The sequence below is a fragment of the Cydia pomonella genome, chromosome 13 (assembly GCF_033807575.1).
Source record: "Cydia pomonella isolate Wapato2018A chromosome 13, ilCydPomo1, whole genome shotgun sequence".
Lineage (NCBI taxonomy): Eukaryota > Metazoa > Arthropoda > Insecta > Lepidoptera > Tortricidae > Cydia > Cydia pomonella.
Genome location: NC_084715.1, coordinates 18,036,791 through 18,049,788, shown reverse-complemented (window position 1 = coordinate 18,049,788; position 12,998 = coordinate 18,036,791). Strand labels below are relative to the sequence as shown.

The 12,998-nt window shown below is 34.2% G+C and overlaps 1 protein-coding gene and 1 non-coding gene across 7 annotated transcripts in view; one reads left to right on the top strand and one right to left on the bottom strand.

The window, feature by feature from the left end:
* LOC133524477 (calmodulin-A-like) overlaps positions 1-12,768 on the top strand; it is a 356,565-nt gene extending 343,797 nt beyond the window's left edge. For all 6 annotated transcript variants that reach the window (XM_061860517.1, XM_061860518.1, XM_061860513.1 and 3 more), the window contains 3 exons: positions 5,111-5,246; positions 5,661-5,809; positions 6,494-12,768. In XM_061860517.1, coding sequence (XP_061716501.1) covers positions 5,111-5,246; positions 5,661-5,809; positions 6,494-6,525 — 317 coding nt within the window. In that variant the 3' untranslated portion in view covers positions 6,526-12,768. The remainder of the gene's footprint in view (positions 1-5,110; positions 5,247-5,660; positions 5,810-6,493) is intronic.
* Trnat-agu (transfer RNA threonine (anticodon AGU)) lies at positions 402-475 on the bottom strand. The gene has a single exon. It is a non-coding gene; the product is annotated as a tRNA-Thr (tRNA).
* Positions 12,769-12,998: the final 230 nt, after the last annotated feature.

The window sequence follows — 12,998 nt, the reverse complement described above, 5'->3', positions numbered from 1 at the left end:
AGGAGGTGGCCATAGGAACTCTGTGATAAAACAACGCAACCTAATTGTGTTTGGGGGTTTTTAGAATTGGCTCGATGAGTATTAGTTGCCTGTGGAAAAGAAAGTACAGTCAGCGATAAAAGCTTGTACCAAAAATGAAACATTTGCTAAAACTTTTATTATAAACATTAGGTCCGCACGCAAACCACTATTCCATCCATACAAACGTAGTCTACATTTTCCTCTCTGAATGTTTATATTATAGAAAATATTTTTACAAAATTTAAAAATTATTTTCCATGTCTATATCCATACAGGAAAATTGGGACTACGTCTGTATGGAAAACTGGTGATCCACTATTCTCTTGATTATTAAACTGTCATAATATTACCAATTAAAAATAAAAACAAAAACACACCTAAGGCCCCGGCGAGATTCGAACTCACGATCTCCTGTTTACTAGACAGGCGCTTTAACCAACTAAGCCACGGCGCCGATATTCCCGACACTGAAATTTCGAAACACCTTGTTATTGCCGTTTTATCGTCACTATGATACAATTATCTTTTCAAGCATATACAGCCCGTACAGGTATTCAAATGATATGTGAATTTAATGTTCAGAAGCTTCAGCCCGTAAATTTGTCTGCGTAGAATTAGTAGTTAGGTACACATTCTTTCATATATCTCTTCCATAGTAAAAACAACAACTCAAGCTTTCGAATGGTACCCCACACGATTCTTACAAATAAAAAATAAATTGAGCTTCCCCCTCTCAACCCCCTCAATTTCCCCCTAAAATAAAAAATAGGCGGTTTTGACTTATTTTTAATGTTAGTGGCGGTGATTGCTAATTATTTATTTTGCGTTTCATAAAGGACAATGCTACAATTTTACATAATACAGTTAAAGGCGCCTGTTGCTGATCCATAGACAAAAAGTGGCTTTTTATAGTTTTAAACTCATAATCATAACAGCGTTTTATAAATAAATTTTAAAACACAAATGGAGTTAAGTACATATGTAAGTAAAAAGAATCCACTTACGTCTTGAGTTTTGTAGCCAAGATGACAATTGCGAACCCCTGAACTGAAAACTGGGTCACAAAGGTCGACGGGAAAATGTTTGGTGGATCCAATATTTTTTAAGATAATTCTTATTTTTCTCGTCTTTATTAATAAGGAGTGTTCTTAATAATTACAAAGATTAGAATTATGTACATCTTCAAATTAAAATTATCTTATATTTGATCAGCAAAAAAAAACCCCGTAGATTTTCTCCGACGAAACCCGTCGCAAAAATTATCATATTTATTGAATCCCTCATTTAAGGATCTAAATTCTCATTACATCCCCAATATATTGATGCTGAATTATTTCTGCCGTGGACTTTCAGGATATTCTCCTGAATATAAATGAAAACAAACAGAAGGTAGACATTTCAATTTGCGGCCCACGATGAATGTGATTTCATGAATTTTTAGAGACCAGAATAATTTGAACCTCGGTGGAAACAAAACATTTTCTTCCATAACTTTTAGGATTTAGGTATTATGAAGCATTACTTTTGTATTTTTTTGTCCGACTAGCGAACAAAGTGGGTAATATTTTTGGGGTGTATGTACTGTCTGTCTGTGTTACCTCTTCACGGTTAGGCCGCTGAACCGATTTATATGAAATTTAGTATTGGAGTACTTTTGACAGGAAGGATAACGAATTATTTTTATCAATCATCATCATTATCATCCTACGCAGACGAACTTACGGGCAGAGGAGTTTACTATTAAAATGTCGTTTTTGAAACAGGAATGATTTCACAGTAATTTACCGGATCCATGTAACCTATATTTATGCTTAAGTAGATACCAAAACAAAATTATTAATTTTAAGAAGTGGTTTTGGCTTAGAAAACAATATTTAATATTAACAGCAACCGTTTTTTTTAAAAACGATCAAATATTTCAAAATGTTGCCTTATGGTCCTATTCGAAGAATGAGATACGATAACGATAAGTTCTGGTTTAGATAAGTTCTACACGGCAACAAATGTCACATTGATGTTAGAAATATCGTAGATAGATTTTATTGAGAACACAGAGGAATCGAAATAAACGTCAATTTTGACATTTCGTTTAGTTATAGATCTTTCCAAGATCTTAAACGTGTCTTAATCATTCTTCGAAACCGGTCGTTTGTTACGCACGGGGCGGCGGGCGGCGCGGCATACATTTTGATCGTGCCGCGCGAACCACCCCTCGCGCCTCCCGGTTCTGAGCGGCAGGAACAAATGTATAGACTTTAATGAACCTGTTTTGGATGACAGCGACGGCAGCTTGCCACGCCGCTCCGCTCGCCGCGCCGCGCGCCGCGTGCGTCCAGTCCGCGACCTAACAGATATATTACTTGAATTGTCATGACAATTTTCATGTTATTTCAGAATATCTTTTTTAAATGAGAGCGTAACTTAGATTGTATGGCGGCGGCTTGGTTTTTGTGACTCTTAAGTATTCATGTAGTTATGAATTTACTAATGTATGTAGTTGCTACGAAACTAAGTAAAACAATAATTAATTATAACTCAAGATATGTTATAGGTGTTCCAAAATTGAAGTGCTTACTTTGTTACGAATTATACAAGTTGCCTTTAGTCGCACCTAGGTAAACGAGAAATGTGCACGTGCTAACGAGGTCTCGCGCACCGAAAGAGACAAGCTCATGTTTACCAACGAAAATGACAAAGATGAATGGAATGCGAAAATTAATCAATAAAACACATTTATTCGTATGTATAGAAATAAATATGTGTAGTACACGAATTTGTCGAGAGATGGCGCCTGACCTCCGAGATAGAACGCGCTAACGATGTGTCGACGTAGAATCATGACCTCTGAGATGCAAATTACCGATCGAGTCAAATGCTAGGAGCGGATTAGTGCTTGGTTGGCTGCATTCGGTGTCTCGGTCGAAACGCCAGCTGACGTCACAGTAGTTTCGTCAGTCTTGATTATCTGTAATGTTAGTTATTCGTATAATAAACCGACTGAGATAATTAGATTGTTTTCGTCTGCGGAGAGTAACCCTTACTACATATGGAAGTTTTTTTGTGCTCCTTATGTATGCGCATAACCTATCTATTATAGTATCATTGATTAAAAAAAAGTTGTTAACTTCTTACTCGTGTTTGTTGAAACTCCGCTGCAAACAAAACCATTTATAAAGTTAAGTGACACAGGAACAGACCCTACTTATGTAATGTGAACTCATTTCGCTCGAAGGATACCGCAGGGACCCACTCTGGGTACTGCCCAGTAATTCCTCAACGTAATTTTTAAGCCAATTTGAACCTAAATATAAAGAAATTAGGGTGTTTATTTGTAAATTTCCGTTTTGTTAACATTATGTAGTTAATTTTCACTTTTTTAGCACTAAATTGAATTTTTCAGCGAAATTATTGTTGAACAGACATTGACGTACAATAAAGTATTTTTGGAAAATATGTTTTCATATTAACCATTGATCAATCATATTTTTTGATGATTATCCATAACTTGGCTAAAATTTATAACCAACTTATTGTATCCACTATCCACACCACACCAGCTCTCAAAGGCTCTCTTTATACTTCAAAAACTAATGAGAATTTTGCATTTTACACAAAACAATGGCAAAATAATCTGATGCAAATTTTGATATATGTATCTGATGCAGATTGGCTTGTAAAATTGACTATTTAGTGATTATTTTCAATGATAAGTATTTGGTAGTAAATTTGTTTGTATTTTGCTTGATTTAGTATGAAAATGTTTGAGTTCCACTCAAAATTTGTTTAAACCTCGTGTCTTGAAACCCTTTGATACTTTTCAGGATTCTACTTTTCGAACCATTCGCTACGCTCATGGTTCAATTCTAGAATCTTACGCCTGCTCGGGTATCAATATCAACACAAGCTTTTGTCCCCTTGTAAAATAAATGACTATTAACCCTTTTAAAACCAAATGAAAATATGAATTCCACTACCTTTTAATTATATTAAAAAGAGTATGTACTTACGGCCCGATTCGAAGAATGATTCAGACACGTTTAAGATCTTGGAAAAATCTTTAAAAGATCGATAACCAAACGACATCGACATGTCAAAATAAAATTGACGTTTATTTCGATTCCGCTGAGATCCCAATTAAATCTATCTATGATATTTCTAACGTCAAAGTGACATTTGTTGCCCGAATCGAGCTGCTTCTGTCAATTATACGACATAGAAACTATATCTAAATGAGAACTTATCTAAGCCAGAACTTATCTTTTTCGTATCTTATTCTTCTAATCGGGCCGTCATACAAGAAATGTGATTTTATTTACGAAATAAGACAAATTTTCATGAAAATCATGAATTGCATGAATAAGTACTGTCTGGTAGATACTATCTAGGAACTCGTTGAGGAACTGCAAAAGAAAGAATCAATAACCAATTCAAATAAACATGACCTTTCCATTTTCAAAAGAACTCGATCTTCCAAAAATATCAGATATTGCGTATTTGAATAGCTTTCCGTATCCTTGAGCATCGTAATATCGATATCGGTCCGTCCCTTCAATACGGCTCTGACCGCAATTTAAATAACCTCTCAAAGAAAGCTTTATTTATCATTTATTTCCCTAAATCATATTATATTAGGGTCAGCACAATACGACTCGTTTTGCTTTTCAAACCTCCTATCTTATTACATATTGTTATTGGAAAATCAGTCTAATGGATTTTATAAAACAGTTCATATTTAAACGTATAAAGAGTGAGGTCGATGGAACTGATTATTCTAATGACCATCCGAGCCTGGTCGTCTTTTGTTTTGGTTCATGGAGGCACGAAATAGAAAGCTTGTGTGTGACAGGTATATGCGAATTTATTTTGTGAAAATATTGCGTTCTCATGTTGGTACCGTATGACACATCATATATGTATATTGGACTAGGCTAGATGGCTTAGACTTAGTACTAGGCTATTTCAAGTGTATAATTACGAGTTTTTCGACCATATTACCTTCTCACCAATATACGCACTTATTTTTAAGGCTAGGTTAGAGAGTGACGTTTTCTTATGTACGTTTTTAATGGATTGAAACTTATCGTTTCAGAGACTGAGCTTCGAGACATGGTGAAAGAAGTGGACCAAGACGGCAACGGCACCATCGAATTTAACGAGTTTTTGCAGATGATGTCAAAAAAGATGCGCGGCGCCGACGGCGAGGACGAGCTTAGAGAGGCTTTCAGGTGAGCTTACATTGATACTGAAGATTCTTCTTCTCCTTGCGGCGTTGTCCCATTTATGATTGGGGTCAGCTCCCCTAATCCTCCTTCTCCAGAGATATCGTTTCGTTTATACTTAGGATTAGTGGCTTTCAATTTTGACGGTTCAAGAACTTTGATGCGATATTCGTTGTTCTCTATCGAGAACCTCCACATTCCTTACCATCATGCTATCTTTCTTTTCCACTTAGGCCTTCAAACATAATGATTGTAGTTTTTTTGGGAACTACATATATTGGACTGTCACTAAAATTTAAACCTTCGTTGAAGGTCCTGTGCGTCTTGAACTATTCTTGTGACTTTTGTCACCGGTTGTTTCGATTTCATTTTGTTTCTTTCTTTTGCCAACATTCTATAAGCGCCTGCCGTTTTTTCCAGGGTATTCGACAAAAACAACGACGGTCTAATTTCCTCGGTGGAGCTACGCCACGTGATGACCAACCTCGGCGAGCGGCTCAGCGAAGAGGAGGTGGACGACATGATTCGTGAGGCTGACCTCGATGGAGACGGCATGGTCAACTACGATGGTGAGACACATTATGTAGACATTTTACTAATTTACCAACATCTTGATGATCACAATAGATTAGGAATGGTCGCAGTGACAATTAATATACCCTGACATGACTTTATTTGGACCTCGCCATGTTGTGGATTTTCAGCGAGTCTTATTTATTTTACTGGCAATGATAGTCTTTAACAAACGTTGTAAGTCATCAAATGTCACCGAGGTAAACAAGAAGAAAAGATTTTGCGATATCAATAAATTATTTTAGCACAAGAATGCCAAAAAAGATTATCAAATATTGAAGAAAAAAATTTGAATACAACTAAATCACGATTGCGTAGGCATTCCAATAAACAATGTTTAGAAATTAGTCGTGGAGATGTACGGTACTTTTTTTTTTTTTATTATGCGTTTAAAATTTTGGGTCCAGTCCCCGCGAAGTGTACGGGCGGCTGGATCCGTAAGGTCTGTGGGATGTTTTATATCTCTAATGAATTAATTATGTGACACTGGGATGATGTTGTGTTGTTATGAAAGGTGATGGTGGTACGGTACTGATATTTTATTTGACTACCTACCTATACATAACGTGCGCACATTATTGCCATATGTAAGCTGCTGTGACACTATCTCAGGGCCAAAAATAAAAAACCTCATTATGAACATAAATAATTTTCAACGTGATTTTTTTCCTGATTTTCAGAGTTCGTGACAATATTGACGTCGAAAAACTAGTATGCAGAGCAAACGCCGACGAGAGCACCTCCCCCTCGAGCACAGGCTCCCCGTAAGGACAGCAACGTCAGCACCCAACCTTACGGGGATCTCTACAAGCACGGCGGTAAAGAAACTCTTATATAAACGGGACGGCATTAAACGAACAGTGACAATTCATTAACCAGTGTTAAACGTTAACGATAATTATCCGTTATTTTAGATCGCGCTTGGTAACAGTGTATACGTACTTAATGTTTAGATGTGTGTCAAGTTTGCTACAAATTGAGAGGGAAAAACATGGAATTTTTTCTCTTAATTTTAATGCAGGAAGCTAGAATTGTGAATTGACTTAACGCCGTTACAGGTTAGTTGATTTGAAATAGCGAATTTTATATTGTTAGTTAAATAAATGTGTTAAAGACTGCTAGTGTAGTCCAAATCATTTGATAATTAACGTTAAAATTTATTTTAAAATACAGTTTGTTTTTAGTTATTTTAGTAACAAAAACAAGTCTGATATTAAATTAATAATCATGCTTAACTAACTTGTAACAGCTAAAGCATACTAATCGATATAAATAATTACCTAATCTTAAACAATAGATCATAAACAACTAAACTAACCTTAACCGCCAGTGTAAATTACATCATAGATATAAAAAGTGCATTGTCATAGATTCACTAGATAAAAATAAAATTAAAATAGCTGTTAACAAAAATCGGTTGTGCCGACAACTTTTTGTAAGTGTACCAAAACATAGTCTACATGATAAAATTAATAATCTAGCATCCGTACGTATACACGTTGTGTGACTTTGTGTAGTTTTAGAAGTGTATGTGTCGACAAATGATGCTGTCCAGAAAGATCCTTTCCCATATGCCCAGTGTCCTGAAATTCGGATCTTGCCTTATATACAGTAAGGTGTAAATTCCATGTAATTTAGGGAAAAGGATCCTAACCACAAAACTCTGCCATAAAATTTAAAAAATAGTCAAAAAGAAAAGTCATTCGTTTTAATGACAAATTTTTAAGAGTGTGTCCTTTCGTTTAACAACGTCCAATCCTACTTGTTAGCAAAAAACAAGTCACAGTGGAAAATGCAATAATGTCGACTAAGATACTTTTGCTGTCTATTAATCTTGAATGCTCCAAAAGTCAACAGACACGTACTTCAAATATACATTTTTTTTTGTAATTGAAGATTTGGCTTCAATTAATCTTTTCGCACACACACAAAAAATAAATATTTTACGACCGGTATATAATTTTAAGGTTGTTGTTTTGTTCTCGTTGTTTTTCCATTTTTTTTCAGTTATATTTACGGCTGTTGGTATCTTGAATACCAATAAATATATAAAACAGTTGTCCTTCAATGGTCAATTCTCCTGATTTTTGCTGGTCAGTTATTCTGACGGAATCTAGTGACATCACAGAAAAGCCAACAAAGCTTCTTTCTGGACAGCACTAAGGCTTTCGTAAGTCTTCCAAACTGAGGGTTGACTGAAATGATGAGCCAAATATAAACTGAGTTCATTAATGTTACGAGGAATCGAAGAAATATATTTATAAAAAGACTAGTGACTAAAACTAAGATTTTATTCAGTCCTAAACAATGGAGGAATTTTACCAAGTTTATATAGGCACATGAAAAAGGGTACTTTTATTGTAACAAGATTTCTACTTTTTGCTAAGCTCTTAAAGACTATAAGGCATTTTAAAGTAGAGCTTCTTGTTTTGTGTGTATCTCCATTTTATTCAACTTATGGTTTAAGATTCGAATTTGTGTCGATGTTTTCAGGGTCATTATTGTAGAGAAGGCACAAGATCACGTTTTTAAATTTCGTTTTGTGCCATTGGATCAATTTTTTTAATGATATTTTTGGCGCAAAACGCACTTTTCAATCTTCCTTACACTTGAGCTTCTCTATTTCATTTCTGCGTTTTACATGGGAAGTTATAATTGCATATAGGATTACAATGTTACTCCAATGACAAGGTCATTGTTTACTGAATATTCAACTCATTGGAGAAAACATCATTAAGGTAAGTTTTATATTGGTTTTATTATAGTTGTTATATTAAAATGAATATGTTACTTAAATTTTATAAAGGATTTGGCATTACAATTGGTATTGCATCTATAGATAAGGTGACAATTTACAATCATTCTCTAGCACATTATTTTTTTAATGTCGCATCTATATTTGCATCTATAGAGTAAAATCATCTTTATTACAAAAAATTAGGTACCTATAACTAGACCTTTGTAGACGAGGGCAGCTTGAAAATTAAAGTAGAAATCTTGAAAAATCTACAGAAGACTCAAGTCTAAAGAAGTGTTACAATACTTCATTCTAATAAAGCACGAGTATACAAGTATAAAATCAATCTTTATAATGTCATTTAATTTTGAGCTTGAAATCTGAAACAAGTTGTCGAGTAAGTCTTCATTTATAAAGTAGTAAAAGGCAAGTGGAGGGGTCATTGCTCCATAGAAAGGATTTTTGCCACACAGAATATTATCAATATCTGTGTCGGACTGTTCTTCTTATTCTTAAAGAACTTCGAAAACTTGCATCTATACTAACTTTAATAAGTAGGCGATGCAAAAGAATAGTGTGCTAGAGGTATAGGTGAAATTTGTGATGCTAAAAGTTTGAGAATAGATGTAAAGTAAAATAATAGAAAATTTACGTTTCTTTTACCCTTAAGTGCTCCGTCATAGGCGCTCATTACACAGATGTTTATGTGTTGTACCATTTATTTGTAATTTTTAAGGCCTGATGACTAATATATTGCTAATATTTAATAAATTACCGATAGAATACGTTTCAAATACTCAACTACGGCAATGGTGTGAAACAGGTGGTGTAGAAACTGCCATTAACACATAATGCTTGATAAATTACTTTTAAATTTTACTTGTCTATAGTTCCTTTAATTATAATGTTATCGAGAAAATTAAAGCAAGAACATAATTAGTTATTTAGTTTCTTTCTTATATTTAGTTCCAGATTTTCGTACATACTTTGATTCCCAAATTTGAACTTATACTCACCATATTCCATCTCAATTTTATTATCACAAGGTATGTTCTGTAACTTTTTATTTAAACTACTTTATATTCCTTATAACCGAAAACCATCGAACCATGGAAGTAACATACCCATAGACCAAAATGATGAGATCAAATTTTCCTTTTAGCGATCGCAAAAGTAATGTTCGTATACATTAGAGTAAACTCGGCAGCAGAAACCAAGAAGGTTCAAAATAATCTGCACAAGGTTTCTCCTAACAATAAAGTTGTGCTCAACTTACTTTCAACATTTTTCCCTTATAACTACTTCAGTTGCTGACTGTACCTGCTATATATTTAAGATGAAATTTTGCAATTCGCTTCGCTATAATTGCTATAAAAGACAACTTATTTTTATTTATGTAACATAAGCATTGTTTCCAAATTTGTGTCGTTTTTAGAGAAAAGGTAACATGGAGTTGCTAGTATTTGCTTTTTTAACGATGCTTCAAAAAAAAAGAAATGTGGCTGCGGTACGTACAAACGAAAAGACGTAATCGCCCGCGACACTAAAATACCTTTTTTATGGGAACTACACATTCATATACATAAGACAATAATGTATATTAATTTAATACTCAAATTAAATTTCAAACTTCGCATATCAGTAAGCAATAACCAAATAATGTGAAATTATTTAAGCAAATCATATTTACATATAAAAAGAAAAATAAATATTGACGTGAAATTTTAGGTGAACTATATTTTTTTAGTCAAATTATTTATTGAATAATAATTTTAATTGACAAAGATATTATTTAAAAACATAGAAGAAACCATCTGTTTAAATAAGTAGTCAATAGTGGAATTATTTATACAATATTATGACTACAAATATGTTATTCAAAGATATTATATTTGACTCTACCGATAAATTATGAAGAATATTTAAGAAATGATCATTTGATTTTATTAATTTGCAAACATATATTTTAATGGGTCGTCGTGATGAATGAAATATTGGAAAACTGTAAAATATATCGAAATAGTTGTATATACAACTGGAAAGGTATGTCCACACTGGTGTGATTTATTGTGCGTCTTTCTAAAACTCATGCGTGTAATGTCAACATTTTCAAATCACAAGACTTATTTCATACGTATAGGGGCTCTCCGCGTTGGAGGATCTGCCATCTTGGGGCCTGAATCGGAAACATAAACTGTACATTGACACTTCACGCCACAGCAAGTGCTGTCCTCTACAGTTCACGTACGTTTTCTTGAGGCCTACATTGGAAGCGTAAACTTCACACTTAATACTTCGCGTTAATAAACTCGAGGCTCTTGTGCTGCCCTCTCCAGTTCCCTTGTCAATTTGATTAAATTCTGTACATAAAATGGCATTTAAAACAAGGTCTGAGATTTGTAAAAGAGTTATTCTATAAGGCCCACTTGCACCATTCCACTAACCCGTGGTTAAGCGGTTAAACCGTTAACCCAGTGTCAGTGAATGTAAAAATGACATGTAATATTATAAATATTGTTAATAAAGAATATGAATATGAATTGTACTGGTAACCATGGTAACTTCAGCTTTAACCGGTTAACACCGGGTTAGTGGAATGGTGCAAGTGGGCCTAACAGTTTGAACAATGTCGTTGAAATTATTGACATACGGCCCGATTCGAAGAATGATTAAGACACGTTTAAGATATTGGAAAGATCTTTAAAAGATCGATAACTAAACGACATGTCAAAATTGATGTTTATTTCGATTCCGCTGTGATCCTAATAAGATCTATCTACGATATTTCTAACGTCAAAGTGACATTGGTAGCCCGAATCGAGCTGCTTCTGTCAATTATACGACATACAAACGATATCTAAATGAGATAATTATCTAAACCAGAACTTATCATTATCTTATCTTTATCGTATCTCATTATTCGAATCGGGCCGATAGAAATAAATCATTGAGATAGTCTAATTAGGTTTCATTCACGAGAAAGGTCGTTTTGCCGGTTATTAATCAAACGCCTATGGATTTAGTCGAGCAATCTCGACGAAACCAACTATTATCGTTTAACCAATTTCTGGCATCTACCTAAATATAATAACTTGGAACCGATTATTGAATTTCGAGCACTCGATTTCGTTACTCGAAAATCTGTCAAAAACGGAAATGCAATTATTGAGATACGAGCAATAGAAATTGGGAATCTAGTGGTATTGACCACTCGTTTTCAATTCTATTTGTACCATTTAAATGCCTAGTTATAGTGGATATATTATTATTAACACTAAATCGAGCGATAAAAATTCAAAAATCGCCTTCTTTTTCGTCCAATACGTTAGACAAGACGACAACACTGTCAGACCGCGCACGCCGCCGAAGGGAATTTTTCCGTTACTCGGGGACTCGTACCATGTGCTCTGGCATCTATCATCGTCAACAATGTTAACTGCAAAATTTATCTAGAATACAATGTTAATATCTTAAATAACACTGTTACTTACCTTTTGTGGAAGAACGGTTCCTAATTATATTTTACAAACATAATTTATTTTAAAACACGTATTCCATGTTTACATTCATATACAACACAGACTTAAGAATAGTGATGGTTTTTATGTGCCTGAACTAGGATTCCTTGTGTTTCAGGCGCAGCAAGTAAGGTAAATACGGATAACTCATACACACATACACATACATACATATGACATATGGATAAGTATCTGGCCTTCACATTGGGCTTCTTTACACATAGATAAGTGTTTATTGCGAGTTAATACTTTTACCACTTAACGCAAGTAGGTAGCAAATGCTTGGACTTGCTATAATTAATAATTAATGTGTAAACAGGCCCCAATGTGATGGCCAGCTACACTTGCCCCTATGACACACTTACCCATATTGACCTTATTCACAATATCTAAAAATATATAGGTACTAGCACAATGACCGCAAAATTGTATGTTACCATGTCATGAGGTCCATTGTTGGTCCAATAAAGTGTCCCTATCCATTGAAGACGCAACGTAATCTGTGTGGACGCACCTTATGTTAAAGCAGGTTCGCTTGCGTTGTGTGTATCGACAAAATAATGTTACGTTATGTACCTACCTATGTATGAAAGTGTATGAAACATTTAAGTTTTAAGCAAGTTAGATATTCAATGTAATTAGATATACAAGCTTCGTATGAGACAAAACAAAGATTTTAATAAAATCGACATTTAAATGGTGACGTTGTTTTTATTATAGTTTCCTAAAATACAAAATAGTACACTTGTTAATATCGCGTTTAAAGTTCGTACTATTATGGTAATTAAACACGCATTTTATTACGCAAAATAGACACAATGAGAGTAAATGAAAAGGGAATTAGAAATAGATAATCCCATCAAAAACCTTTGCATGTAAAATGTAGCCAAGACGAGACCATAAGATTCGCACTGTCAGAAAGTGATCAGA